The sequence below is a fragment of the Phodopus roborovskii genome, unplaced genomic scaffold (genome assembly GCF_943737965.1).
Source record: "Phodopus roborovskii unplaced genomic scaffold, PHOROB, whole genome shotgun sequence".
Lineage (NCBI taxonomy): Eukaryota > Metazoa > Chordata > Mammalia > Rodentia > Cricetidae > Phodopus > Phodopus roborovskii.
The window spans coordinates 369290-396130 of NW_026126599.1; the positions used below are offsets into that span (position 1 = coordinate 369290).

At 52.3% G+C, this 26841-nt stretch overlaps 2 protein-coding genes across 5 annotated transcripts; one reads left to right on the forward strand and one right to left on the reverse strand.

The window, feature by feature from the left end:
• Positions 1–678: 678 nt before the first annotated feature.
• On the reverse strand, positions 679–11499 carry Fbxo24 (F-box protein 24). 3 transcript variants are annotated; one of them, XM_051205307.1, is made up of 10 exons: positions 11397–11496; positions 10969–11061; positions 10695–10878; positions 8733–8971; positions 8136–8370; positions 6348–6506; positions 5680–5801; positions 5343–5474; positions 1715–1885; positions 679–1134 (listed from the first exon to the last, which is right to left on the reverse strand). In XM_051205307.1, exons 1-10 carry the CDS (start codon positions 11397–11399, stop codon positions 772–774), a joined length of 1701 nt encoding a protein of 566 aa, XP_051061264.1. In that variant the 5' UTR covers positions 11400–11496; the 3' UTR covers positions 679–771. The 3 variants fall into 3 exon arrangements, with proteins under 3 accessions (XP_051061264.1, XP_051061265.1, XP_051061263.1); XM_051205306.1 differs by having other exon boundaries at positions 680–1134; positions 11328–11499; XM_051205308.1 differs by lacking the exon at positions 11397–11496 and having other exon boundaries at positions 8733–8948.
• A 2999-nt stretch (positions 11500–14498) lies between these two features.
• Lrch4 (leucine rich repeats and calponin homology domain containing 4) lies at positions 14499–26774 on the forward strand. Of its 2 annotated transcripts, none has more exons than XM_051205523.1 (18): positions 14499–14884; positions 19044–19188; positions 19321–19447; positions 19638–19743; positions 22584–22720; positions 22837–22949; positions 23067–23166; positions 23368–23467; positions 23559–23635; positions 23729–23790; positions 23888–24016; positions 24102–24164; positions 24238–24341; positions 24460–24537; positions 24903–24988; positions 25170–25307; positions 25394–25471; positions 26636–26774. In XM_051205523.1, exons 1-18 carry the CDS (start codon positions 14665–14667, stop codon positions 26738–26740), a joined length of 1968 nt encoding a protein of 655 aa, XP_051061480.1. In that variant the 5' UTR covers positions 14499–14664; the 3' UTR covers positions 26741–26774. The 2 variants fall into 2 exon arrangements, with proteins under 2 accessions (XP_051061480.1, XP_051061479.1); XM_051205522.1 differs by lacking the exon at positions 26636–26774 and adding an exon at positions 25769–26345 and having other exon boundaries at positions 14500–14884.
• Positions 26775–26841: the final 67 nt, after the last annotated feature.

Here is a 26841-nt window from a genome sequence, read left to right on the forward strand (position 1 = left end):
AGCAGAAGGTAAGGGAACAGACGGGAGAGGCTGGGCTTGGAAAACAACAGTCAGAGAACAGGCTGCTGACTTTGGAGGGCTCAGGGCTAGGGTGAGGTACTTCCAGAAGTAGAGGTAAAGATTAGATTCCTGGGCTGATCCAGGTATGAGGACGGCACACCTGTAATCCTAGCACTCTGGATATGGAGTCAGGATGATTAAAGGTCAGCATGGGCCACACAGTGAGGCTCTGTCACAAACAAAATGAGCAGACTCGAGTTAAGGTTCCAGACCCAGCGGAGGCTCCAAACTGGGAAAATAAGCTTTGTCAACCGAGTTATTCCACAAGACCAGGCCCAATCTGCACATCAGAAAGACAACGTGAGCTTTCTGGAGTGAGTCGGGGTGTTGGCACTTCTCAGTAAACCAACAGCTGGGGCTCTCTCCCACTGTCTTTCTTCTCTCGCCAGCCAGGGCACCCTCCACCCCTTGTCTCCCATAAGGCCCCAGGGTTTCAAAACAGGCCTTCCTTTAGCCTTTTATTCTATTGTCCATCAAATTTCTCGTCCATGATAGTCAGGTTGGGGGCCCCTCCGGGGCAGCCCCCCAAACATTTAAAAAAGAATTTCCTACCTTACCCTGGCATGTCCAGCACTACTCCCCACAACTCAACCCACCTCCCACCCCACCACCCCACCACCATGTACACACAATCTTGTTTGCCACTCCATCTCTCCTTAGCCCCTAGCGCAGGGCCTCATTTCCTTCAGGAATAAAGGCTAAGAGGCAAGGTCAGCTCTCAGGGGTTGAGGTGCCCGGGCCATTCCCAGTAGGAGTCTTCTGCAGCATGTCCAGTGCCTCCCAGAAGAAATCTTTCTGGGCTGCCATCAAGGGCATCCAGCCCACAATCTCCTTCATCTTGGCCATTCGGTCCTGCAACGTGGGGCAACTGTGGATCTGGCTGAGGTATTCCTCACAGGCCTGGGCTGTTCCCCCAGGATCTTGGGGGCCTCCAGCCCCCAGAGTAGGTGCAGGGCTTCCCCCCACCCTGCTGGCTGGCAGGTCTCGATAGACTGGGCATTGTTCGATGTCGTGGCTGGACAGCATATAGAGACACTCTCTGGTGGAGCACAGGGAGCAGGCACACAAGGGGACCTTAGAGGAGAGAAGGGGGACTGAGGGAGGCTTAACACTGCCAGGCTTCCAGGGCGCCAGCTAAGCCTGATGCTATGTTGACCCCTCTCAGGCAGCAGGTGGGCGTCAGCTTGCTATGTCCCAGGACCTTGTGCTTGGATAAAGCCAGCAGGGTCAGCTAAGGAGACAGCAGGGAGTAGTGTGTGGGGCAGGAAAAGGAGATTTCATGGTACAGGGCAGATGGAAACAGCGGTGCCTTGCAGGGCTCCCAGGAACAAGCTGGGCATGGTAACACAGGGGAGCCAGGAAAACTGACCGTTTAAGGCAGGCCTGGGCTACACAGTGAGAATCTACTTGAAAAAAAGGGAGTCCAATGAAATGGTTCACCTTGCTGCCAAACTTGGTGACCAACAAGGAAGGAGAGAACCGACTTTCACAGTTGTCCTCTGCCCTCCACAGGCTCTTCCTGGCACGACCCCTCCCAGATACATTTGTGAGACTTTTTGAGAGAGGGAGGTAAGTCCTGGCTCTAGTCCTGAGGGCCACCTGGCACTACTGCTCCACCCTCCCTGTATATCCGCTTGCCTGGCCCTGCTCTGACCTGGATATGTAGCTTGACGAAGGAGGCACTCCCCTTGGGCCAGCCAGGAAGGCGGCCTCCAGCCCCACAACCGCACCCCAGCAGCTCCTTGTTGAAATCCGAGGTCTGACTCAGCACCAAGGAATGGTTGAGGCCACACCACAGGGCAATGGGCCGGTGTAGATAACGAACCTGAGGACAGACAGACAAAATGGTCAGGGGCTTTAAGGTGGGAATCCTCAAGGACTGGGGTGGGATGGGGGTGGGGGCGAGGTGAGGGTGAGGCTCCAGGTTAGAGAAGGTTGCCTGGAAGGCTTGGGGCAAAGTGCAGTCCTGGGAGTTGGAAGAAAAGAGGGTCCTGTCCCAGGTCATCTGCTCTGCTCTGCAAGCTGGCAGCTATCTGTTCCTTCCTGTATCCACAAAGCCCTCAAAGCCTGACTACATGGCTTCTGGTACTTGGTAAAAACTTTGTGTCTTGTTCCTCAGGAAATATGCTCTTCCTTAAAGACAAGTCCTGATGCCCTCTTCTGGCTTCTCTGGGTACCTGCACACATGTTTGTATGGACACACGTGCATTCTTGCATGTATAATATACAGTATAACATAAGCAAATAAATGCATCTTTAATTTAAAAAACAAAAACAGCAAGTAACAATTGAGAAGTTAGCCAGGCATGGGGAAACAGGAGGATTAAAATGAGAGTTTTCTCAAAAAATGTTTTTGGGCTGGAGAGATGGCTCAGTGGTTAAGACTTCTCTTCCAGAGGTCTGGGGTTCAAACTCCAGCACCCACATGACAGCTCACTTGACTATAACTCCAGTTCCAGGGGATCTGATACCCTCACACAGGCAGACATGCAGGCAAAACACCATTGAACATAAAATAAAAATAAATCAATGATTTAAAAAACCAGTTTTTGTTTGTTTAATTTTTTTTTATTACATTTGTTTGTGTGTGATGCAAGTGTACATAGCACACTGTCAAGGGCAGAGGACAACTTCTGCATACAGTTCTCTCCTTCCAGCAAGCTGTTGCCTGATGAACCTTTTCCACAGCTGTTGATTGTGGGAGAGGGTCATGTGCTGGTGGCAATGAGAATGGCCTCCGTGGGCTCATATGTTTGAATGCCTAATCACCAGGGAGTGGAACTGTTTGGAAAGGGTTAAAGAGTTAAAAGGTGTGGCCTTGCAGGAAGTGTGTTACTGAGGATGGGTGTGAGCTTTCAAAAATCCATGCAAGGCCTATCCCCCCCCCACACCCACACCCAGTTTCTCTCTGCCTGCTGCCTGTGGATCAGTCCCCTCTCTCTTTCTCTATACCCCCTCTTCTATCTGCCTGTGGACCAGGATATAAAGTTCTCAGCTACTGCTCCAGCACCATGCCCCCTGCCTCCCATCATGATCACGGATTGATCCTCCAAAATTAAATGCTTCCTTTATAAGAGTTGCCTTGAAAGCCAGGTGGTGGTGATGCATGCCTTTAATCCAAGCACTTGAGAGGCAAAGGCAGGCAGATCTCTGAGTTCAAGGCCAGCCTGGTCTATAGAGTTAGTTCCAGGACAGGCCCCAAAAGCTACGGAGAAACCCTATCTCAAAAAACCAAAAAACCAAAAAAAAAAAAAAAAAAAAAAAAAAATGTTGCTTTGGTGGTGGTGGCCCAGGCCTTTAATCCTGTCACTTGAGAGACAGAGGCAGGTGGATCTCTGAGTTTGAGGACAACCTTGTCTACAGAGCAAGTTCCAGGACAGCTGGGGCTACATAGAGAAACCCTGTCCTGAATAAATAAATAAATAAAAAGTTGCCTTAGTCATGGTCTCTCTTCACAGCAATAGAACAGTAACTAAGACAGGACACATGTATGGCCTAGAACTCATTGTGTAGCTGAGGATTGATGGGAGTTGTCATTTTGTATATGTTTCTCATATTGGTTAATGAATAAAAACACTGTTGGCCAATAGGAAAGCAAGATAGGCAGGACTAGGAGACTAGGAGAAGAGAGGAGGAAATAGGGAAGAATTTCAAGATGTAGGAACAACAGGGTAGAACTCTGGGCCCTCTCTCCGCTTAGATAAGACCACGTGGAAATACTTAGATTAATAGAAATGGGTTAATATTTAAGACAGAGCTAGCCAATAAGAAACACTAGCAACTGGCCAACAGCTTTGTATCTAATACAAATCTCTGTGTTTTATTTGGGGCTGGTGTGGCGGTGGGACCAGACCGGCAGGGAAAACCCACTCATAACAGAGGATGGCATCAACCCCTGATCCTCCTTTCTCCACATATCAACCGCTGGGATCATGCCTGGTTTTCGTAGTGCCAGGGATGAAACTCGGTCTCACACATGCCAGGCAAGCATTCCACCAATTAAACCCTACTGCCTACATGTGCTACTCTGTCTCAGGTTTGTTTGCTTGTGTGTGTGTGTGTGTGTGTGTGTGTGTGTGTGTGTGTGTGTGTGTGTGGTTTTTCAGGACAGGGCTTCTCTGTGTAGGCCTGGCTGTCCTGGAACTTGCTCTCTTCTGCTTCCTTCTCTTCCTCTCCTACTTTTTTTGTTTAGGGTCTTGCGCATGCTAAGCAAGTGCTCTACCACTGCGGTACATCTATCCATCTGACCAGTCTTTTATTTTTCTTTTTTAATAATTTATTTTTTGTGCACTGGTGTAAAGGTGTCATATCCCCAGGAACTGGAGTCACAGACAGTTCTGAGTTGTCATGTGGGTGCTGCCAATTGAACCCAGCTCCTCTGGAAGAGCAGCTAGTGACCTTAACCACTGAGCCATCTTTCCAGCCCCCCCTCACCAGTCTTTTTACTGTCTTGTGTGTAAGCTTCATCACTGCCCTTGTCCTCATTACATGGAATGCCTTTCTCTAGCCTCACCCGACCCCCTCAACCCACAGGCCCCCCTACTGCCATCTCCCTTCAAAGCTACGTGTGCATTTAGGGAGTGTGCGCCATGCATGTGGATATCGAGGCCAGAGGTCAGTGCTAACTATCTTCCTCACTTGCCCTCTATCGTTATGTTTTGTTTTGTTTTCGACAGGGTTTCTCTGTGTAAGCCTGACTGGTCTAGACCAGGCTGGCCTCAAACTCAGAGATCTGCTTACCTCTGCCTCCCAAGTGCTGGGATTAAAGGCGCCACCACCGGCCGCCTACCTTTTTTTTTTTTTTTTTTTTTTTTTTTTTTTGAGGCAGGGTCTCCCACTGCGTGTGGAGCTCATCAGTTGGCTAGCCTGGCTGACCAGCGAGTCCCTGGATCCTTCAGTCTCCTCCTCCCAGTGCTGGCATCCTAGGCACTCACAGCTATGTCCAGCTTTTTACATGAGTACTGTGGATCTGAAGTCCAGTCTTCATGTTCACATGACAAGCGTTTGCTCTCTGAGCCCTCTTCTCAGGCTTCATCTCACCCTTTCTAGTACTTCAACGCACCCAGGTGCCCAGCCTACTCCATCACTGAATTCCTTCTGCACACGCAGTGTGCATTGTACAGAACAGACCTTCTGGGGCCAGCCCTGGATGAGACCGGCAGCTACAGCATGAGTGTTAATATGATGGGCTTAGCCTTGCCAAGGGGAGAGAAAGTGGTATGGAAAAGTAGCTAGATGCTGGGTTAGGAGATTGGATGAGCGTTGCCAGGAAACACCCTCACCTGTGTGGGTTCCCCTCGGTCCATTTTGTCTCCCGTTCCCAACTGCCCATATCTGTTATTTCCCTGCATAAAGATCCGGCCAAATTCATCCACTAGGCCAAGATGATTGTAGCCGAGAGCACAGAATAGGACCTAAGGAGATTAAGACAGAAAGAGCATATGAGCACTCCATTCTCAGGAAACTCAGTTCCAGAACTGTCCCCTAACTGATCCCATCTGACCTCCTCTCCCTGAGTCCCTCTGTCCCACCCAGATCTATTCCTCCAGTCCCTAGAGCCCAGCCCTCTGCTCCACACCATGCTAACTGCCCACCAACCTCTCCATACCAGCATCCTACCTTGGCAGGCAGGGACAGAGCAAGCGGCATCTGGTGGTCCAGAGGGTCAAAGGCTTGAAGGGTCCCAAAGAGATCACGATACACCCCTGGGGTATGCACCTCAAAATACACTCCCCCCTGGTCTGGGGGGGGTCGGGAGCCCTCAGCTCAAAGGCAGCTTTGGGCACCCATTTCCTAGGGACAATGCCCCACCTGTGGTGACAAACTGCGCTTAGAGATGGCAGGGAGTCTCATTCAATCAACACTCCAGCTCCAACAGCTGGGAACCTAGCCATATTCACCAGCATGCCTAAGGAGTGTCAGTGTGTGGAAGATCTGTCCAAGATTGGATCTGCCCAAAATGTTTAAATTTCTCAGTGTGTGTGTTGGGGGGGGGGCACGCTGATATACGTGTAGAGGTATTGGCATTTATGTGCCACAGCGTAAAGTCAGAGGACAACCTCGGTGTTTGTCTATGCCTTCCACCTTGTTTGAGGGAGGGTCTCTTGCTGTTTTGATGGCAGACTGGCTGGCCCACAGGGAATCCCCTTCTCTGCCTTTGGGATTGCAAACGTTTGTCTGGATCCAGCTCTATGTGGGTTCTGGGGACTTGAACTTATCCTCAGCCTTACACAACTAGTAATTTTACCTATGGAGCCCTCTCCCCAGTCCTGGGAGGTGCTTCTTACCCGTGATATAGAGGGTGCTGCTCTGGTTGGAAGCCATGCAGGTCACACGAAGGTGAGGCAGGCATCGAGACACCTTCCTGAGGGCCAGCTGTACTGTGTAGGAGCGTGGCTGGTCCAGCTGGGTCTCATTCACTATCAAGGAGTAGATTTTCCCTTCATCTGGGGACATGAAGGGACGCATACAATTCCATGGAGGAAAGGATTCATCAATACCCAGATTGACATCCCATGGGACACTCAACAGAAACACTGCCCCTAGAGTGTCAAGAGAAGGTAGAGGCTCAATGAGATAACTACATAGGTAAAAACACATTGTGCAAGCCTGACAACCTGCTGAAACCCACCGTAGAAAGAGAAAACGACTCCTGCAAGTTGTCCTCTGACCTACACACACACACACACACACACACACACACACACACACACACACACACGGGACGGGAGGGGGGAGGGGGATAAAGTATGGTGACACATGCTTTTACTTTCAGCATGTAGGGGGCAGAGGCAAACAGAACTCTGTGAGTTAAAGAACAGTTTGGTCGAGCTACATAGTAAGTTCCAGGACAGCCAGGACTGAACTACATAGGGAGGCTCTGTCTCAACAACAAAAATAAAATAAGAAAAAGAGCTGGGCAGTGGTGGCACACGCCTCTAATCCCAGCACTTGAGAGGCAGAGGCAGGCAGATCTCTGAGTTCAAGACCAGCCTGTCTACAGAGTGAGTTCTGAGATAGCCAAGGCTACACAGAGAAACCCTCTCGAAAATTTTTAAAATAGAAAGAAAAAAGAAAAAAAAAAAAAAAAAAAAAAAAAAGAAGAAGAAGAGAATGGCTTCCAGCCCCCAGCCCTCAACCCTGAAAACACAACACGGAGGTACTTCAGCATGAGAGACTAGTGGAGAGCAAACCTAGTGATTAGATGTTGCAGACTCTTAATTTGAGTGTTGGGAAGAATGAAGCCTGGGCATTTAGGTTCCCGCCTGGCATTCGGAAGTCCACAGGGTCTCAGTCTTAAGGAGGGTGCTGTCAATTATAGAGGACACTGGAGAAGTGGGGAGGGGACAGCTTGGGGTATAAAGTAAAGTGCCTGGCATGCAGGTTAGGAGGGGATCAGATTTTAAAATCAGATACTCACTAGAGCAGTGATTTCCAAACAATTAAGAAACTGTTGTAATAGCGTGGGCTCCCATGCACAGTGCACGTGCAGGAGGCTCCTCGCCAGCTACGTTGTTTGAGTGGGAGTCTTACCACTACCACTACACATGGCAGACTAGCTGGCCTGCCGGCTTCTGGGAGCCTCCGGTCTCCATCTTGAGTCACACCGTATGAGTGCTAGGATTAGCGACTTGCACTACTGTGTCTAGACTTAGGTTGGCTCTGGGAATCCAAGCTCACATCCCCATGCTTGTTGCAAGTCTTTTGCCCACTGTCCCATCTACTCAGCACTCCTGTGTTACGTAGACTGGTCTCAAACTCTGTAGCTTAAGAATAACCTTGAACTCGATTCTCCTGCCTCCACCTTCCAAATACTGGGAGTATAGGCGTGTATCTATACCCACTTTATACGGCGCCAGGGGTTAAACCTGCTGCTTCATGTAAATTGATCTACACCCCCAGCCTGAGAAGGACCTTTATCTGAAATTCTATGCAGAATTCTAGAACTTCTGTGGTTGAGAGCTGGAGCATGAGAAGGTAGAACCCTCTCTGCCAGGCCCCTCTCTTGCTCTCCCCTGGAGCAGCTCCTGAAGAATCTACTAGATATTTGCAAACCACTGCTTTGTGGGTCGCACCTGTGAGGAGCAGTAGAGCCCGCTGGGTCTCCTGGCCCACTAGCGCGATCTGCTTGAAGCTCATGGAGTGGTGGAATGTCATCTTGAAGACCCGCTGCCCACTGGACTGCAGGTAGACCTCCACACAGTCACAGGCCCGGCTGCCGGTGGTGCCCACCACTGGTGGCTGCTCCCGAGTGGCCAAAACATAGAGGTATTTACGGTAAACTGTGTCACATCTTGGGTCGGAGGCAAACTGTGGAACAAGGTGAGGCTGTCTGGAATCTAGAGACTCTGAATGGGATAAAGCTAGAGCAAGTGGATCATGGGATGGGAAATGAGATGACTGGGCCCAGGGCTAAGAAATGGGAGCTTATTTAGAATTGGTGATCTAACTCAGTGAGAGAATACTTGCCTAGCATGTATGAGGTCCTGGGTTCAATTCCTGGCACCAAAAAACAAAACAAAACAAACAAAAAAAACCACAAGCAAATGACAGAGAAATGGATTGCTTTCAGGTTCCCTAAGAGAGGGCAGATGTCCTAACATCCCTCCCTAAAGGAGAGACCACTCAGGACCATTGAGGTGGGTTCTCAGCACCCAGAATTCCCTACTCACATCCTTAGCACCTCGACACAACACCACATAGCGGCAGGCCCGCTTCCACTGGATCTGGCCAAGGGTGGAGGACACCAGAGCATTTTTGAGGAAGAAGAGTGTCCCCACATAGTCAAGAATGAACACATGGTCCTTCGTGGGTAAGAAGCGGCGGTAGCCATGGGCTAGCATGGGGGCCACACTCTTGCTGAGACATCGGCGACGTCCTCCAAATGCCTGGAAATACAGGCCCTTTGTATCTAAAGACCAGAAGGAAATGATTTCAAGGCTGAGGTGACATGAGTGGGAAGAGCCAGAGCTAGGGTGAGCTAGGTTGGATTTTTTCCAGACACCCCGCTATTTAGCTTTAGCTTTATTTCTGTCTCCAGGATGAGGGATCAGACTCCTTCCTGGGCCGATACAGAAAGCTTGATTCATGCCCTACCTTTGACCCAGCACCCCAGGGCCGTACATATGCTTCCCAGTAGCATCTGTTTATCAGAAACGAAGCAGAAAGGAGAGAGAAATGGCCAAGGAAGGCCAAGCATCTCCTCTCGCTTCTGCTGTGGCTGTCTCTAAACTATGCGTGCGTGAAAGGAGTAGTGGAGTGGTCCTGTTCTCAAGCTGGGGTGATTGTCACCCCTCAGGGACACTGGCTGTCATAACTGGGGAGTCGGCACTGCCGCCTGCCTTACAATAGGACAGCCTCCACAACAGATAATTGTTTCACCTCTGCCTAGGGAGATGGCTTAAGTTCTTGCCTGGCAAGCAGGAGGATCAGAGCTGAGACATAAATACTGGGTGGGCTTCTTGGCCTGCCTGGAATTCTGGCCTCGGAAGTAGGAGACTCAGGAGTGGGAGCAGGACCCTCAGAGCAAGGTAGCTAATGAGACTACTTTCAGGTGCAACGGAAAGACTTGGCTCCACTGAATACAGTGGAGGGGTGCTGACAGCGACTCCTGATAGCAACTTTGGTCTCTACATACCTATACCCCAATGTGCACGTGTCCACACACATGCAAACATGCACACATATAGACACATACGCCGTGTACATAAACATGAAAAAAAGAGAATTACTTCATCTCAACTGTTACAAGGTGACAAAAAGCTGAGAGGGCTAAATGTGTAAAGTATTTGCTGTGTAAGCATGAGGACCTGAATTCAGAGCCCCGGCACCCATGTAAACTCTGGTATGGAATATTTTTAATGACAGTATGCATTGGTTTCAGGGAAGGGGGAAGGGAGAGACAGAAGGATTCCCAGGGCATGCTGGCCATCCTGTCTATCATGGCAAGCTCAAGGTTCAATGAGAGCCTGTTTAAAAACATAAGGCAGGGCTAGAGATGGCTCAGTGGTGAAGAGCACTGGAGGACCTGGGTTTGGTTCCCAGTACCCACGTGGCAGTCCAGGTCCAGATGATCTGATGCCCCCTTCTGGCTTACACAGGCACTGCATGCATGTTGTGCACTGACATACATGTAGGCAAAACACCACCTATACACATAAAATAAAAATAAACATTAAAAAAAAAATAAGGTGGAGAGGGACAGAGGAAGCCAACCAATGTCAACCTCTGGCCTTCACAAGTGATTGCACTAGCTTGTGCACCACACACACACACACACACACACACACACACACACACACACCACATATGCAAAAGCTGACAAAGTTAATTCTGATTTAAAAGAGGGAGAAACTCCACATCTGGGGTGTCTTTAGGGTAAGATCTGGAAGACTTAGCACGTGCAAGGAGACCTGGCTGAAATGGTACTAGAGCTGTGAACTGGATATCTGTCAGAGGTGGCTAGAGGACCTTGGAGGAAGTACTCCATGGAGTATATTTGAGAGGAACAAGTTTCCTCTAAAGAAAAGGTTGCCAGGGGGTGCAAAGATTACCAGGCAACTTGACAGAGAAGGAAGTTTCCAGAATAAGGAAGGACAGAGGCTAGGAGAAGTTGTTACTGAGGGGAAGTGTACAGTTAAGAATGGCAGCTCTCTTCCAGGGCCGAGCACCAGAGCGGTGGTCACGGATGCGTGGAGTGAGCCTTCGACAGATGCGTCTCCATACGCCCTCAGCATCACACACTTCATGGAAGTAGTGGCAGGTCTGGCCTAAAGCGACAACATCTTTGACCGGGAGGAATGAGACGATGTGTTCCACCTGTGGAGGAGGAGGAGGGAGGAGGTGGGAGAGTCATAGGCTGCACCTCAGCCTTGCATTCACAACCCTTGCCAAACCCTAAAGACTCACCAGCTCTGGGGGGAACAGCTGAACAGAAATAGGGTTCCTTCTCTCCTTTTCATTCCCAGCCTCCAGACTACAAGAAGGGCAGCTGCGCTTCACCTGCCAGAGGAGTAAGGGGAGCAGAGGGGTTCTGTGGGGGCCACACCTGTTTTCCTTCTCTGCTGTCCAAGTGCTTTGCTTTGCTTTTGTGAACTGCCTGGGGGCTCATCCAAGACCAACTCTATGCTAGCAAATCCAGCCATCCCTTCTCTCTGCAGGACCTCAAGTTAACGTCCCTCCCTTGCCTGCCTTGTGCCTTGACCTGTCCCCAGATTTCTTGCTGTCAGTCACTCCCTGCCCTTCCCTTGCTTTGCCACCTCCCTCACCCTGAGCCCCTCCTCCTGTCTGCACAGCCTGGTCAATTTTTGCAGCTTCTGTCTCCGACTTCTTCTCACCATCCTGACTGTCCCTTCCCTGCTCCTGCCCTCATCTCTCCAGGCCCCTTGGCTCCCCAGGCCCCAGGCCCCTGTCCCCGCTGCCTTTCCCACACCATGTCCCCAGTCTGGGGGACCTCTAGGGCCCGCTATCATCTAGGCCCCACCCCCATGGAGTCTGGGGCAACATAAACCTTTTTGTGACCTCACTGTCCAGCAACTGTGACCTATTCTCCTTAACCTGATCCCAGAGCTAGCTTCTGGGTTCTAGCTCAGATCCAGCCACCAGGTGGCTCATGGGATACATGTTTTACTGGAGACATAAAGAGTGATTTATTGGCAGGTGGTAAGTCCTCCTCTCTTAGGGAGTAGTAGTAGATTTTCTCACTTTTCATTTTAACTCCAGAGAGAAAAACTTGGGACTCCTGGGTAGTCCTCAGTCTCTGGGGATTTGTAGTTCACGAGTACAAAGCCAGAAAAGAAAAGTATAGGGCTGGATGTAAGTTCAGTTGGTAGAGTGCTTGCCTTTCATGCATGAAGCTGGGTTTAATCTCCAGCACCAGATACAACACAATATGGCCGTGCACACTTGCAGTCCCAGCACTCGGGAGCATCAAAAAGGAGTTCATAAGGAGTTTGAGGCCAGCCTGCATTACTGCATTATATGGGACAGTGTCTCAAAAAGAAAGATAAATGGGAATCTAACTTCCTGCTCACGAAAGCAAGATGCAAGTGAGAACAATACAACACAAATTCTTTACCATCCCATTGAAAACAAGTCCCAAGTCACATGTTGCTTTCCGGGTGACTGGTGCCATCATTGCATGTGCAAAGGATATGCTATTAAGGTGGGGTAAGGGAGAGTTTTCCCCCCCTGGAGGTTAGGGCATCTGCTAGAGCCTAGGCACTTAGCTTTTCCTGTGGAGTGACTTTATCCAGGAGAAACAGCAGATGAGGTTGCATCTGATAGGTAGGGGAAGGTCTACACCAATAAATGTAAGGAATATGGCTTTTCTAGGAGTGCCAAAGGATTGAATCCTGTTAGGAAACCAGTGTATAAGTACCTAGCTGATCCATTTACTGACTGCTGTAGCCAGATGTTCATCACCCACATCAACTCTCTTATCTGTAATAACTAGGAATACAGTTCCCATGTAGGGCATGTGCATGGCCTTCCATTCCAATACTTGCTTTCTTTTTTGGTGTGTGTAGGCTGAAACAGGGTTTCTCTGTGTAGAGCTCGCTGTCCTGGGACTTACTCTGTAGACCTCAATTTCACAGAGATCCACCTGCCTCTGCCTCCCAAGTGCTGGAATTAAAGGTATTTCCAGCTACTATTTAAACATTTTCTTTGTAAAAAGATGGTGTGTACCATATGCATGCCTGGATACCATAGAATTGGTTGTTTCTGATGGTTGTAAGCTGCAATTTGAGTGTTGGGAACAAAACCTGGGTCCTCTGCAAGAGCAGCAAGTGCTCATAACCTCTGAGTCATCTTTCTCTTCAGCCCCCTAAGATTTAATTTCTGTTTAATCATGTATGTGTGGAGGAATGTGAGTGCAGTGTCTGTGGTGGCCAGTAGAGGGCACTGGAATCTACATCCCCCTCCTACTCCCCACCCCCACAAACTGGCAATAGAAGGCTACTAAGAGTCACTCCATTGGTGTTTCGAGCAGAGCAACTCCTGCAAGAGCAGTTTGCACTCTTAATCAGCCAAATTCCTTCCCAAATTGTAATAAGTTAATAAATGTTTAGGCATATTAGCATAGCAGGTATGACTTATGAGACAGCGACTTCAGCTGCTGGTGGTCAGGCAACTTGGGTCTTGTGCCACTACAAAGGATTTCTTGCACGATGGTGCATACCTGTAATCCTAGCACTTGAGAGGCAGCCACAGGAGTTCAAGGTCATTAGCTACATAACCAGTTGGAGGTCAGCCAGGGCTACATAAGATCTTGTCTCAAGAAGCCAGTCTTCCTCTTTCCTGCCACCCAGATTGAGAAAAAGACCGAAATTCTGGGACCATGTGAGCCACAGCTATAGCCACATTGGTAAGTACCTGAAGTGCCCAGGAGGGGGCGAGGCGGGGGGGGGGGATGCTGGTGGCATGCCTCCTCACAGCGTCAACTTGCACAGACCCATCCAGGTGACTCTGGGAAAGCTGGTATAACTCCTTACCCCTTAAAGAGGAACCCGAGCTCCGGGCGAACTGTCGATCTGGATAAATTGTGGATACTGATTACAGCAGGTAATGACCCCCCACCACCCCCAAACAAAACTGAAGCTGCTCCTGTCACTGGTGGAATGGGACCGGGATACTAGAGTTCTGGGGATGAGAAAGCTGGCTAAGCAGCCTGTCATTGTAAAGACCAAATTCTGCAACTCAAGAGCTGAGGAGATTAAGGATGTAGGGGTGTAGAGGGTGTCTGTTTCCTTTTGAGCATTACAAGTCTTGTCCTGGGGGACTCGGTGGAGCTGGCACATCTGGCGACTTTCCCTGTCTGAGCTGGAAACCCCCACACCGCTCAACCCACGAGTCCCCTCTGGGACTCAGCCTCCACAGTCGGAAATGGTCCCTTCTATTGAGATGAGAACCTGCACGCTGGCCTGGGGCGTCCCTCGCCCTGTAACTTCCCGGACGCTGGCTTGCTCCCCAAATGTTCAGCTAGGACCCAGCTCCTAACACTGCTTTGTCAGCAGGCCTAGCACGCAGCGTTCAGTCTTTACCTGGGTCTCAAAACTTCTAGCTTCCCCGCCTCCTTGTTTATTGAAAGGACCATATCCTCGCCTGTGCTATTGGTGAGCAGAGCCGTCCCTCAGAGGAGAGGTTCTAATTTGTCTTCTTGACAATCACTCGCCTGTATCTAGATTGCAATTGGTCTCCTTTGAAAGAGGGCGCTGACACTCAGGCTTGCGGTCTCGGGGTCTCTCTGATCCCTTGAAGTTGAGAGCTGTTGTTCCCGCCTTCTAGGCGGGCCTCATTGGCTCCATCCTCTAGCTTCAAGAGTTCTGATTGGATGTCGCTGCTCGGCCAGAAGCCGCGGCCGTTGGAGAATGCTCCGCTCTTACCCCCTCCCGTCCCTCAGAGGAGACTAGAATCGAGAAGCTCCACCCCCTGGGCGTTTTCTGATTGGACACTTCTAACGCGTCTCTGGCTCATGATTGGTCCGCGGGGTTCCTGACCCTCTCTTCCTCCCTCCAGAGGCGACTACGGCGGCCCCGAGGTGGGGGACGGGCGAGGAGGGCCGGCCGGTGCCGTCAGTCAGGCAGCGGGAGCCGCCGAGAGCGGATGGCGGCGGTGGTAGCGGGCCCACTCGCCGCCGGGGGTGAGGAAGCTGCAGCTTCAGTCTCCGTGCCAGGGTCTCCTGGTCTTCCCGGGAGCCGCAGCGCAGAACGAGCCCTAGAAGAAGCTGTGGCCACCGGGACCCTGAACTTGTCCAACCGGCGTTTGAAGCACTTCCCCCGGGGCGCGGCCCGCAGTTACGACCTGTCAGACATCACTCAGGCTGGTGAGTTGCGTCGGTGCCCCGAGAGTGGAAGGGAACCATACGGGACCGCGACCCTCATTTGCATAGCCCCGCCTCGCGTTCGAATCGGGCCCACCCCTTCACCTGGCAGTCTTGAGTGCTTGCCCCTCGGGATTGGCATCGAGACTGCCACCTCCCTTCCCCGCTGTAAGAACCGCTGGACAATGAGTTCTTTTCAAGCTTGCACACAACACTTTTGGCCGAGCTATATGAGACCCTCCCCTTTATTTGCATATTGCGCACCTGTAGCCTGGTCCCGCCCCTCACCTGGTTGGTTTCTTCAACCCTAGATCTATCTGATCGGCCCTTAAAGCAAGCCCCCATTTATAATCTACCAGTAATTATTGCATTTTTTCATCCTTCTGGTCGTTTCCAACTTCTTCCTCCCCTCCACCTCGATCCCAACAGCCCCAGTTATCTGTTTCCCAAGGATTGCCCCTAACAACCCCACGTTTCTGCTTGCTTTTCTACAGTCTCCACAAGTCCCAGACCCTCTCTGCCATCCACCCCAGCCCCTTTATGTGAAAGAAGTGAACCTCCCGCCCTGAACTTTCCATCCATTATCCCTGTCCCCTTTATCTTCTTCCTGCCTCTGTGAGGTCACTGTGGAACCTGTGACCTCATAGGAACCCTAGAATTACCATTTCAGGTTCTGCTTTTCCCTTAGGGGAGGAACTTGAGGCAGTTTACTGTAAGGAAGGAAATTGGATCTCTTAGGAGTGCTGACCTCCTGGAGACTCTCCTTCCAGTCCCCCGCCCTCAGGGTCCCTCTAATCTTGCCCTCTCCACCCTGTGTCTGTTGATGGCAGGCCCTGGGGACTGTACTATGACAGGTGAGTCAGGCTTCAGCTGCTTAGGAGGCAGCCTATGAACTTGGGCTGGCAGCTGAGGGTGAGGAACACAGGACTGCATTCCCGAGCCCCACCCAAGCCTAGGCTGCAGTGTGAGGGCCCCTTCTGCTCCTCTCTCATCTCCACGGTGAGGGGGTGAGGGATGCAGGACTGGATCAAAGAGCACATTGCTCCAGCAGGTGCCTCCCACCTGCAGTCACACCCCCTGGCTGCCACTCAACCTCCCCTTAGAGCTCTGGAGAGATGAGTTTAAATCTCTGCTTTTTAATTCCTTTCCCCTACACAGTTGAATGAGTCCTGGGAATGGGTGAGCCCCAGGAGCCATTCTTACCCCTCCCAGGTCCCCCCAACCCCCAAGCTCCAGATTGACCTCAGCAGCTGTGTGACACTGGCCGTCTGTTCCCTTTCCCCTCCCCCCCTTGCTTGTTTTTTGACAAAGACCAAATGTTTTACTTTACTTCCTCAGGGCTCTATCTCAGTGAGTGGACTCTTGGGGAAAACTACCAAGCACTCTTAGCCCCTCCCAGCTCCTGCCCCGACCCAGCCTCCTCCTCCAGCATTCCGGCTGAGGGTGCAGCTAGGGCTCCCCCCCCCTGCAGGTTCAATTGTGTGGGAAAGTGGGAAAGTCCCAACCTCCTGAAAGCCCCTCTCTGCCTTCTTCACCTTCAGAGCCCAGGTTCTAGGCAGGTGGGTTCATTATGTCCAGCTGTCCTCTGTCTCCTCTCTCCAAGCTGGGTACTCTTAGTCTGGGACAAATGTGGGTGCGTGTGTGACAGAGGCCCAGAGTTGACTGGTGCCCTGTCCTCCACATCTCCTCACTCTCCAACCCAGACCAAGAGCTTGAGCATTGCACTGCTGGATTGTTCTGGACCCTCTTGTGCTTGCTGTGCTCCTGTGTGTTCCCTCTGTGGACACCCCTGACACCGAGGGCTGTGTTCCCTTGGCCTACTAATAGGGTTGGGGGAGGGCAGCTTCTAGCAAAGGAGAAGTATAGCTCATTCTCCCACAGACCACATCCTGTGCCCCTGAGCCCTGCCTCTTCCAGCTTGGGCTCCTTCCGCCCCTGACTTCTGCCCCTCTACCCGTTACCCCATTTCAAGGTGGTCTCCAGTCCCGTGAAAACATGTACACACACACACACAGAGTCTCTTTCTCTCTGTCTGTCTGTCTGTCTATCTATCTCTCATTCATTATTATGGGCACAAAGGAAACAGGCAGGTGTCAGGCATGGGTGGAGGACCCAATGCAAGCCTTCTGCCCTCTCCGGAACTGATTTTCCTACACCAGCTCTGTCTGTGTTCACTAGGACCGGGGCAAAGAAGAAGAGTGAGCAGTTTGTGGGGCATCAGGCTGATATCCCCTGGGACACAGATCCTACAAGCCACAACCCGATGGACTGTTTTTTAATCCGTTTCCTGTCACAAGATGCGTTTCCGTGGAGACTATTCCCCAGCTTCCCTTCCTCTTAGCCTTTGCCCCCTTCTGAAGGAGGGCCCTTAACAAAGCTCACAACATCTCTTGCCTGGGATTTTCCCTAAAAGGCCTAGACACCTCCCAGATCTGTCTGCTGAACACAACAAACAGAAACACAAGCTTCTAGGGGTGTGTGGTCTGTGACTCCGCCCTGGCGGCAGGAACCCCAGGCTTGCCTCTGGCACTGCCTCACTGAGCCGCTGTTTGAGATAAGGGTGTAAAGGCCTCTCTTCCCTTTCTCACCTCTACTACTTGCTCTGCTCAAGGTAAATGCAAAGGTCCTGACCCTGAAGCCTGGGTCAGAAGGCTGCTGGGGCTGGGGTAGGGCAGCCAGCCTGGGGACAAGGGACCTCCGGTGGGAAGGAAGGACCTCAGAGACCCCGAGAACTCCAGCTTAGCCTGCTGCCTTTCCCTCCTAGGCTTCCTGAAGCTAGCCCTTTTTAGTCCTTTGGTCCTGGAGGCTGAAGAAAAACTGGCCCAGGGCTTCTCTTCATCCCTAGAGCCGGGCTGCCTCTTGATTTCCCCGGGTTAAAAGCAGGTTGAAGCTGGGAGGAAGGGCTCTCCCTTTGCTTCCCCGAGAGGCTTCTGTGTTATCCCCTTAACCTTTCCTGCCTATCGCCTTACTGTTTTCAGCTTCTCTTTCTTGTGCTGGGATCACATCCAAAGCTTTCTGTGTACTAGACTAGACCCCATAAGAAGTCACATCCAGCCCTAGCCAGGCCTTTTTTTTTTTTTTTTTTTTTTTTTTTTTTGGTTCGGGAGTGGGGAGAGTAAGTTCATACATGTGTATGAAGGCCAGAAGAGGAGAATGTTGGGTGTGTTCTTCCATCACTTTCCACCTTACTGTCTTGAGAGCGCATCTCACTGAATCTGGAGCGAGGCTGGCAGCCCACAGCCCAGTTGTTTTCTTCTGACCCCTGCTCAGTCCCCCAGCACTGAGGTCACAGGTACATACCCATGCCCAGCCTTTTATCTGAGTGCTGCGATCTTGTGTGGCAAGTGTGTTTGCTCACCGAGCCTTCTCTTCCATCCCACAGACTGTTTTCTTACAAGCACAGCCCCCTCCTGTGGTCTTTCACCTTTCAACTCTCCTGACATCTCAGAACATAGGGACCAGGGTGTTATAGAACCTGCCACACTGCTAGGAGAACTCTTCGTTTGTCTTATTTGGGGGGTGGGGTGGACAGAGTCCAGTAGCATTCTGATCGTTGGACTTACAGATGGGAGCCACCACGTGTAGCTTCATTTGTCAATTTAAAGGTGGTGTTTATGGTCTGTCCGAACCCTCCCAAGCCTGGGCTTCTCTGACTCTGTGTCCCTCTGGCCTTCTCTTTGCCTCTCTGGTCATGTTTGTAATGTGCTTCAGTTTGTAGGAGGCTTGTAGTCTTCCCAGGGGGCCAAGCTTATGAGCGTATGCGTGAAGGCTTGCAGTCTTGCCAGGCTTATGAGCATGTGCATAGGCTTGTGGAGGCTCGAGGTCAGTCTCAGCTGTCCTTCAGGTGCCATCCACTGCTTTTTTGAGGCAGAGTCTATTCATTGAGACCTGGTCACTGAATCTGCTAGGCTGTCCGATCAGCTGGTCAATGAGCACCAAGGATCCACTTAGCCCTGCCTCTCCAGTGGTGGGATTGCAGGCGACCACTACACACCTGGCTTCTTATACGTGGGTTCGGGGGATGAGCTCAGGTCCTCACTCACATACAGCAGGCACTTTATCCCTATGGGCTTCCTTCTTCCAGTCAGCGGAGGGGATAGGGAGCTGGGCAGCTGGTTCAGGGACACTTCCCTTAGTCTTTCCTGACCCTTACTTTCCTTAGACTTGTCTCGGAACCGGTTTCCCGAGGTGCCCGAGGCAGCATGCCAGCTGGTGTCCCTGGAAGGCCTGAGCCTCTACCACAACTGCCTGAGATGCCTGAACCCAGCCTTGGGGAATCTCACAGCCCTCACCTACCTCAACCTCAGGTAGTGGAGCTTATTCTGTAGGCCTCAGAGGCCAGTGCTGTTGCTGAGTGGTCCCCGTGGCTCCCCGGAGCAGGTCCCCTGCTGGGGTGCCTTGCCTGGGAAGTGAGCCTGCTGCCTGTCTCCCTTCCACAGCCGGAACCAGTTGTCGTCATTGCCACCCTACATCTGCCAGCTGCCCCTTCGAGTACTTATTGTCAGCAACAACAAGTTAGGAGCTCTGCCTCCAGACATCAGCACCTTAGGAAGCCTGCGGCAGCTTGTAAGAATAAGGGGAAAGGTCCAGAAGAGGGACTCCTGAGGCACGCACTGGGGGCTTTTGGGGGGTAGCTAGAGAAAGGTAGGAAGTACCCTTGGGGAAAAGGATTGGACTAACAGCAAGTAGCCAGAGTGAAATGGCAGAGCGAGCGAGTTCTACTGATCCTGGCCTCATGGTGCCTTCTCTGACCTAGGATGTGAGCAGCAATGAGCTACAGTCCCTCCCCGTGGAGCTGTGCAGCCTCCGTTCCCTGCGGGATCTCAATGTTCGGAGGAACCAGCTCAGTACCCTGCCTGATGGTAAGGAAAATGAGGCAGGGGGATAGTGGTATGTGTGCTTGTGTGTGTATGTGCTTCATCAGCTAGGCTGCTTAACGAAGATGCCATAGGCTGGGGCTTCCAAAGGGCACTGAGGTTCCTCACAGATCAGGGTGCCTTGTGGTCAGGTGGGATTAGGGCCCTCTGTGGATTACAAACTGCCACCTCACCGGCTCCTTATCTCACAGAGCAGAGACAGTTCCTGAGATCTCTGAGCTCTATTTTATAGGATGCTAATCCTCTCTGGACTCTGCCCTCATGACCCTATTACCACCAGAGGTCCCATTTCCTAGCACCAATCACTTTGAAGGTTATGATTTCAACATATGCAATGGAGGGACACAAACAACTGAATTGGAGATAATGCTCTACTTTGGAGAAGTCACAGGCAGGCAACCTTTTTAAAGTAACCTTGCCTTAGTTGCTCAGGGAACTTTAGTATCTAAAGCAAACACTAAGCAGTTGTATTGCTCCTGACCATGGCAACCCTCTGAGGCTGGGAAGGTATGGGAACAGGCTAGGAAAGAAGGGTAGGAGGGAAGTCAGTCAACTGACGAGTCCTAAGGTTGGAAGGGACCTTAAGCCCCATCTAACACCCACCTCACCCCAGCAAGAGCTCTTTAAACACTAGTCAGGTGATGCTCCTGAACTTCCTCTCAAGGACTGAACTGGAGGGGTGTGTGTGGTGGGGAGGGTGGGTGGGTGGCCCTGCCATGAGAGCCTAAGCAGCCCTGTTCAGTGGGGGTAGTTACGGCAGCCCAGCACGTGATAGATAAATCATCGCCTCTGTTGGAAGCAGGTGTACCTTCTCCTGCTCAGCCAACACCGTTCTGGTTGTCTGTGCTTCCTGCATTTCAGGTTCTCCTCTCCCCACAGATGTGACTGAGATCTGAGACCAACCCTCAAAGGCTTAGTGGCTTAATGGAGGAGGGAGAGCCTTTCATGGGGAACTGCTAGAGCGAGGAGGCTTGGGAGCCTGGGGACTGGGAGGAAGCAGGGCTTTTCTGCAGAGCCTGGGAAGTGACATTTCCCTGAAGCTCAGGCACAGCTGACCTTAGAAGGAGAACATTCCATCCTTCATCCAGGCAGAGAGAGGAGCACCATATGCAAAGCCTGGAGGCAAGGGGGATCGTGATGTATGTAGCATGGATGCAGTTAGAAAGATAAGCTCCAGTGAGGCCGGAAGGTGCAGACTTGGTTTTGAAGAGCAAGAGTAATTAGTGGTCACCGATTTTCCCTGCCTCCTGCCCCTTTCTGCCTCTGACCTCTGCCTTCCAAGTCTGTTACATGTCTTAATTTTCTGTCACTGTAACAAAATTACTGAAGTTAAGGAATTTTGTTTTGTTTCGTTGAATTGAGATCGAGTCTCACTATGTAGTACTGGCTGCCCCTGGATTCGCTTTGTAGACCAGGCCAGCCTGGAACTCACAGACGTCCACCTGCCTCTGCCCCCTCTCCCCCCAAGTGCTGGGATTGAAGACGTGCATTACCCCACCTTGCTGGAATTTTGTTTTCTGTTTTGTTCTGTGAGAAATGGGCTCTTGTAGTTCAGGCTGGCCTCCAACTCAGAATGTAGCCAAGAAGGCCAGGAACTAACCCCTGCTTCTCCTGCTTTTACCTCCTGAGTGGCGGGATTACAGGCAAGTGCCACCTGTCTGGTCACTGCAATACTGAGCTACATGCATTCCAGGTCAGCATTCCACCGTCTGAGCTATATACCCAGCACTCCTTGTTTTTCTTTGGTTTATTGAGACAGGATCTCACCCTGAAGCCCAGGCTGGCTCTTAACTTGTGATATTCCTTTTGTTTTGGCCCCTCAAGTGCTGGGGTTATAAGTGTGAGCCAGCACTTGAGGCCTGAGGTCAAGTAACATAATTTTTTTAAACATTTATTTATGGTGGGTATCTGCATGTCTATATGTGCAAGTATTACATGTCTGTGGATGTCGAGAGCATCACGGCAGCACAGAACAAGAGTGCCACAGAAAAGACCACTCCTTGATGGTCCATTAATCCACGAGTCCATCCATGTAATAGCCTATTCCATTCGCCCATTCATGCAGAGAGACCCATGACCCAATGCCTCCTGTACATCCCACCTCAGAGCACTATTATCAGGGGTTTGGTGATTTAAGTGTCTAACACATGAAATTTAGTCATAGCAAATAGGGGCACAAAAAACAGGGAGTTCTCCCTAGGCCATAAAAGATCCAGGCAAAATGCTTCTTGAGTATTTTGGAACAGTGAATTCCAAGACCCTGAGCTGTGTGGAAGGTTTCAGAAGAGGTAAAGCTTGAAAGACACGAGCCTGGAAAATAGGCTTCCTGATTGATTGATTGATTGATTGATTGATTGATTGATTGATTGTGGTTAGTTTAAGCTGGCCTTAAACTAACTCGCTATTATGTAGCTGAGGCTGGCCTTGAACTAACTCACTATTATGTAGCTGAGGCTGGCCTTGAACTGTGTACCCTTCTGCAAACCATACCCACCTGACGTCAGCAGCCATGGCCATGTGTTATGGGACACGTTTGGGCAGTAACCATCAGCTGGTTTGTGTGTTGTGCTGCTCTCTTGAGAATGTAGAGTGTATTTCAGTGGAGGCGGGCAGGGGAGAGCTGTGCAGCAGCTGGAGTAGATCTGGCTCAGCTCAGATGTGAGTGGGGAGAGGAGCAGGTCACTTCTGGGAAATGGGCTGAGCCAGCCAGGGTTGGGGGCTATGATGGAGCCAGGAGTGACTGGCTGGTCAGAGCCAAGGGCAAGGAAGAGAACTCAAGGCCTTAGGCCTGTACTTCCCCTAACACTCCCTTTGCCCAACTGTAGAGCTGGGGGACCTTCCTCTGGTCCGCCTGGATTTCTCCTGTAACCGTGTCTCCCGAATTCCGGTCTCCTTCTGCCGCCTCAGACACCTGCAGGTCATTCTGCTGGATAGCAACCCCCTGCAGAGTCCACCTGCCCAGGTAAGGTGCAGCATGGATGGAGCTTGAGGATAGTGGTGCTGGTAGGTATTGTGGGAGGGTCCAATAAGGCTTGGGGAGTCAATCACCTCATTCTTATACATGTGCCCCTCGCACAGATCTGTCTGAAGGGGAAACTTCATATCTTCAAGTACTTAACAATGGAGGCTGGACGGCGGGGAGCTGCCCTTGGGGACCTGGTCCCTTCCCGTCCCCCAAGTTTTAGTCCTTGGTAAGGTCCTTGGTAAGGGGAAGGAATCTTTGTGGGACCAGAGACCACCCCTGGATTCCAGTGGGAGGGTGGGGGAGCTGCCAGCATGGAGCTGATCAGGTCTCCTTGGCTGTTCAGCCCTGCTGAAGATTTATTTCCTGGACGTCGATATGATGGCGGGCTGGACTCAGGCTTCCATAGCGTTGACAGTGGCAGCAAGAGGTGGTCAGGAAACGAGGTAAGGACCTCCTTTGTAAGGACATTTGGGGGTGTCATCAGTGGATCTGAAATCATGGCTGGGACCCCTCCTCCCTACTGTTGCCAGGAGGCTGGCTGGCTCTCCACCTGACCCCAGTCTCAGACTTCTCAGGCCTGAACCCATGTGGTTCTCAGCCCTGCAGAGAAGCCCATGTCCCATCTCTGCCTCTCTGCCTCAAAGTCCACAGATGATTTTTCAGAGCTGTCGTTCCGGATCTCAGAGCTGGCCCGGGAGCCCCGGGAGCCCCGGGGACCCAGACAACAGAGGGAAGATGGCTCTGGTAAGCAAGGGAGTGTGCCCAGGAGAGTGAGGGCTGGGGTGGGCCTGGAAGCCCCTCCTGCTTTTGCTCACTGTAGTGCCCCGGCCTGCAGGCGATGGGGACCTGGAGCAGGTCGACTTTATTGACAGCCACGTTCCTGGGGAAGATGAAGAGCGGAGTGCAGCTGAGGTGAGGACCCAGGTATGTCCCTGTCCAGGTGAAGGGGAAGTCGGTGCAACCTGGGGGACCAGGCCCGTCCAGCCTCTGCGGTTCTCTCCCCAGGAGCAGCTGCCTTCTGAATTAAGCCTTGTAGCAGGGGACGTGGAGAGGGCATGGAGCAGCAGGTATTCCGATCCCCAAGCCCACACCGCTGCCCCATACTCATCAGCCCTGCCGACCTCCCTTTCACTGAGACTGACCTCTCGCCCTATCTTGTGGCAGGCGGGAGGAGCCCGCAGGGGAGGAGAGGCGGCGCCCAGACTCTTTGCAGTTGTGGCAGGAGCGGGAGCGCAGGCAGCAGCAGCAACAGCAGCAGCAGAGTGGGGGGTGGGGATCCCCCAGGAGGGACAGGTAAGGCCTGAGCCAGGATGGCTGCTGGATAGCTGACAGATGCAAACGCTTCCCGTCCAGCTTATTCCTCGTCTGCTTTTTCTAGTGTCCGGAAGCGGGGAATCAGAGCCATGGGTGCCTCAGCCTCATCCACACAGGCCACCTCCAAGTAGGTGTCCTCCTGAGATTCACCTCCCTACGCCTTCCTCGTGGCCTTCTCTGAGTCCTTTCTTTCCCTTCAGTGGCCCACCAAAGTCCAGTGCTACCCAGCTGGGAGTTTCAGGGGGCCAGGGAGCTCCCACACCGTCCCCCGTCTCCCAGGAGTCCATTCCTGTATCTGGACCAGGTAGGACAGCATTTTAGACGGTGACTTGGGGGTACTTGGGACATAGAGGCCTGAAGGAAGAGTGGGCTACTGAGGGGATGTCTCTTTTGCCTGTCCTTGGCTTTCCCCCCAGTGACAGCTCCTGTCCCCAGGCCGCTGGGCTCCATTCAGAGACCAAACAGCTTCCTCTTCCGTTCATCTTCTCAGAGTGGCTCGGGTGAGTCTGCCCTTTCAGCACTCACCTCCTGTGTTGTGGGGTTGTGTGTCTCGGGGTGTTGTCCCTTTGTTTGTTTGATCTGTGCTGGTGTCTTGCCTGTATATACTCTGTGTGAGGGTGTCGAATCCCCTGGAACTGGAGTTACTGACGGCTATGAGCTGCCATATGGGTGCTGGGAATTGAACTGGGGTCCTCTGGAAGACCAACCAGTGCTCTTAACCTCTGAGCCATCTCCCCAGCCCCAGGGTGTTGTCCCTTTTTGTGGAAAATCTCACAGGCAGGAGGTGGAATTGGTATGAGACTGTTGGAAGCTGGCTCCGAAGTTTATGGGTGAAGCAGAGCTATCCCCACCCCCTTCCTCTTAGGCCCTTCCTCTCCAGAGTCTATTTTGAGATCTCGGCCATCCCCTCAGATTCTAGACGAGAAGGAACTAATGTCCCAACTTCGACAGGTGAGCAGAGTGATATCTGTGTAGGCAGGGGGCCCAGTGTGGTGCCTCCTCCTCTGCCTTTGTCCCCTCGGGACCCACACAGCCCTCAGCTCCTCTTTCTTGGCCTGGGACTGTCACGAAGGAGGGGAAGGGGTGGAGTGAGTTCCCTGCAGACCCCATCTCCCTCTGTCTCTGTTTCCAGGTCCTTGAGTCACGGCTGCAGCAGCCCCTGCCTGAGGACCTGACAGAGGCTCTGGCCAATGGGGTCATCCTCTGCCAGTTGGCCAATCAGCTGCGGCCCCGCTCTATACCCTTCATTCATGTGCCCTCACCTGCTGTGGTCAGTGCAAGCCGGAGGAGGAGGAGCGGGTGGGGCAGGTGTGTGGCTTTGCCTTTGCAAACCCTCTTCCATTCCCCCACCTCCAGCCAAAGCTCAGTGCCCTCAAGTCTCGGAAGAATGTAGAGAGTTTCTTAGAAGCCTGCCGAAAAATGGGTGTACCTGAGGTATGGGGCTGCTCCCTGCCCCAGGGGATGTTGGTGTGTAGGGCTCAGCTGGACACCGTGCATGGGGGGGGTGGAGTTCCCTCCACAGGGTACCTACGTGTACAGGATGCATGTGTCCTGGGCCCACGCCTCACAGCTCCTGCTCTCCCTCCTGTCCCCCTGTCCTGCATGTCTGCTTGTTGCTATGGCTTTGGCTGTAGTCCTGGTTTGTGAGGGCAAGGGTGGGGAGGTCTGTGGCTTGATGCTTCTAACATCTGTCATTTGTCCTTGCCCATCTGCCCTGCCCTCCCTTCCCAGGCTGACATGTGCTCGCCCTCGGATCTCCTCCGGGGCACCACCCAGGGGCTGCGGACCATACTGGAGGCTGTGATCCTGGTGGGGGCCAAGGCCCCTCTCCCAGCCCAGCCCTCCTCTGGTCTGGGTGGCTTCCTCCTCTTCTACGTGGCCTCCATGCTGCTGCTCTATGTCGTCTACACTCGGCTCCTGGGCTCCTAGGACCCACGCTGCCCTTCCTTCCCTATCTTCTATTTATAAGTCCTGTTCAACCATGTCCCTACCGGTGGTGCCTTCAGCCCCTACCAAAGACACTAGCGTACCCTCACAGACACTGACCTCAGAAGCCCGCTCTAGTGACCACAGTAGTCCTTTACTCCTCTCTCTAGTGCTGACGGTGCCTTCCTGTCCTCTCACTAGCCCTCGGCCCCCACAGGGATGACAGACCGGGGCTCTTTCCCGGCTGGCCCCCCCTCCCCCTCCTGGCTGCTATGGGGGAGCTAAATTATCTCTATTTTGTAGAGAGAGAACTCTATATTTGTAGGGGATGTGGGCCCATTATGGGCCCCTGGTTCTGTGTATAAACTGTATAGACTTGTCACTTCTGTGTGCGCTTGTGTGAAGCTCCTGCTGCAGCCAGGCTTTGTCCTGCCTGGCCCCGTGTATGCCAGCCTGCCTGTACAAGCATTTCCCTTCGGAAATGTCAGGCCTCTCCTGCCCCTGAGCCTTCTGTGTTACCACCCTTCTGTCATCTGCTGACAGCTTCCATGTGTCATTGGCCCCCAGGCATGGGGCCCCGTGTCTACCAGGAGCACGTCCCCACTCCCCCAACCCCTCCAACCTTGCTTGGGGAATGCCAGGGGAAAACTTAACCTGGGCCCCTCCCCCCAGGAGTCCCTGTGCCAGCCCCACCACATCCTGGAAGAGGAGGGAGCCCCTGGGAGGGGCCTCCCTCACATCGCTGCTGTCCTTCACGCCCTTCTGGAACAACCTTAGGGGTAGAGGTTAGGGCTCTTGGCCCCAGCCACCACCGGACCTGTCCTGGGAACAGATGACACCTGGGCCCTGCCAGTTAGCAAGAACTTGGTGACCACGGC

What these genes read in the sequence shown, in the direction of transcription:
- Fbxo24 (XM_051205306.1), bottom strand. Translation starts at nt 11,399, where the DNA reads ATGGTGAGAAGAAGTCGGAGACAGAAGCTGCAAAAATTGACCAGGCTG. An exon ending in TGTGTCGAGGTGCTAAGGAT is followed by an intron (nt 8,371 to 8,732) that starts GTGAGTAGGGAA and finishes CTTGTTCCACAG; the next exon opens with TTTGCCTCCGACCCAAGATG. An exon ending in TCGTCAAGCTACATATCCAG is followed by an intron (nt 1,135 to 1,714) that starts GTCAGAGCAGGG and finishes CTCTCCTCTAAG; the next exon opens with GTCCCCTTGTGTGCCTGCTC.
- Lrch4 (XM_051205522.1), top strand. Translation starts at nt 14,665, where the DNA reads ATGGCGGCGGTGGTAGCGGGCCCACTCGCCGCCGGGGGTGAGGAAGCT. An exon ending in TGCAGAGTCCACCTGCCCAG is followed by an intron (nt 22,721 to 22,836) that starts GTAAGGTGCAGC and finishes CCCCTCGCACAG; the next exon opens with ATCTGTCTGAAGGGGAAACT. An exon ending in GAGAGGGCATGGAGCAGCAG is followed by an intron (nt 23,791 to 23,887) that starts GTATTCCGATCC and finishes ATCTTGTGGCAG; the next exon opens with GCGGGAGGAGCCCGCAGGGG.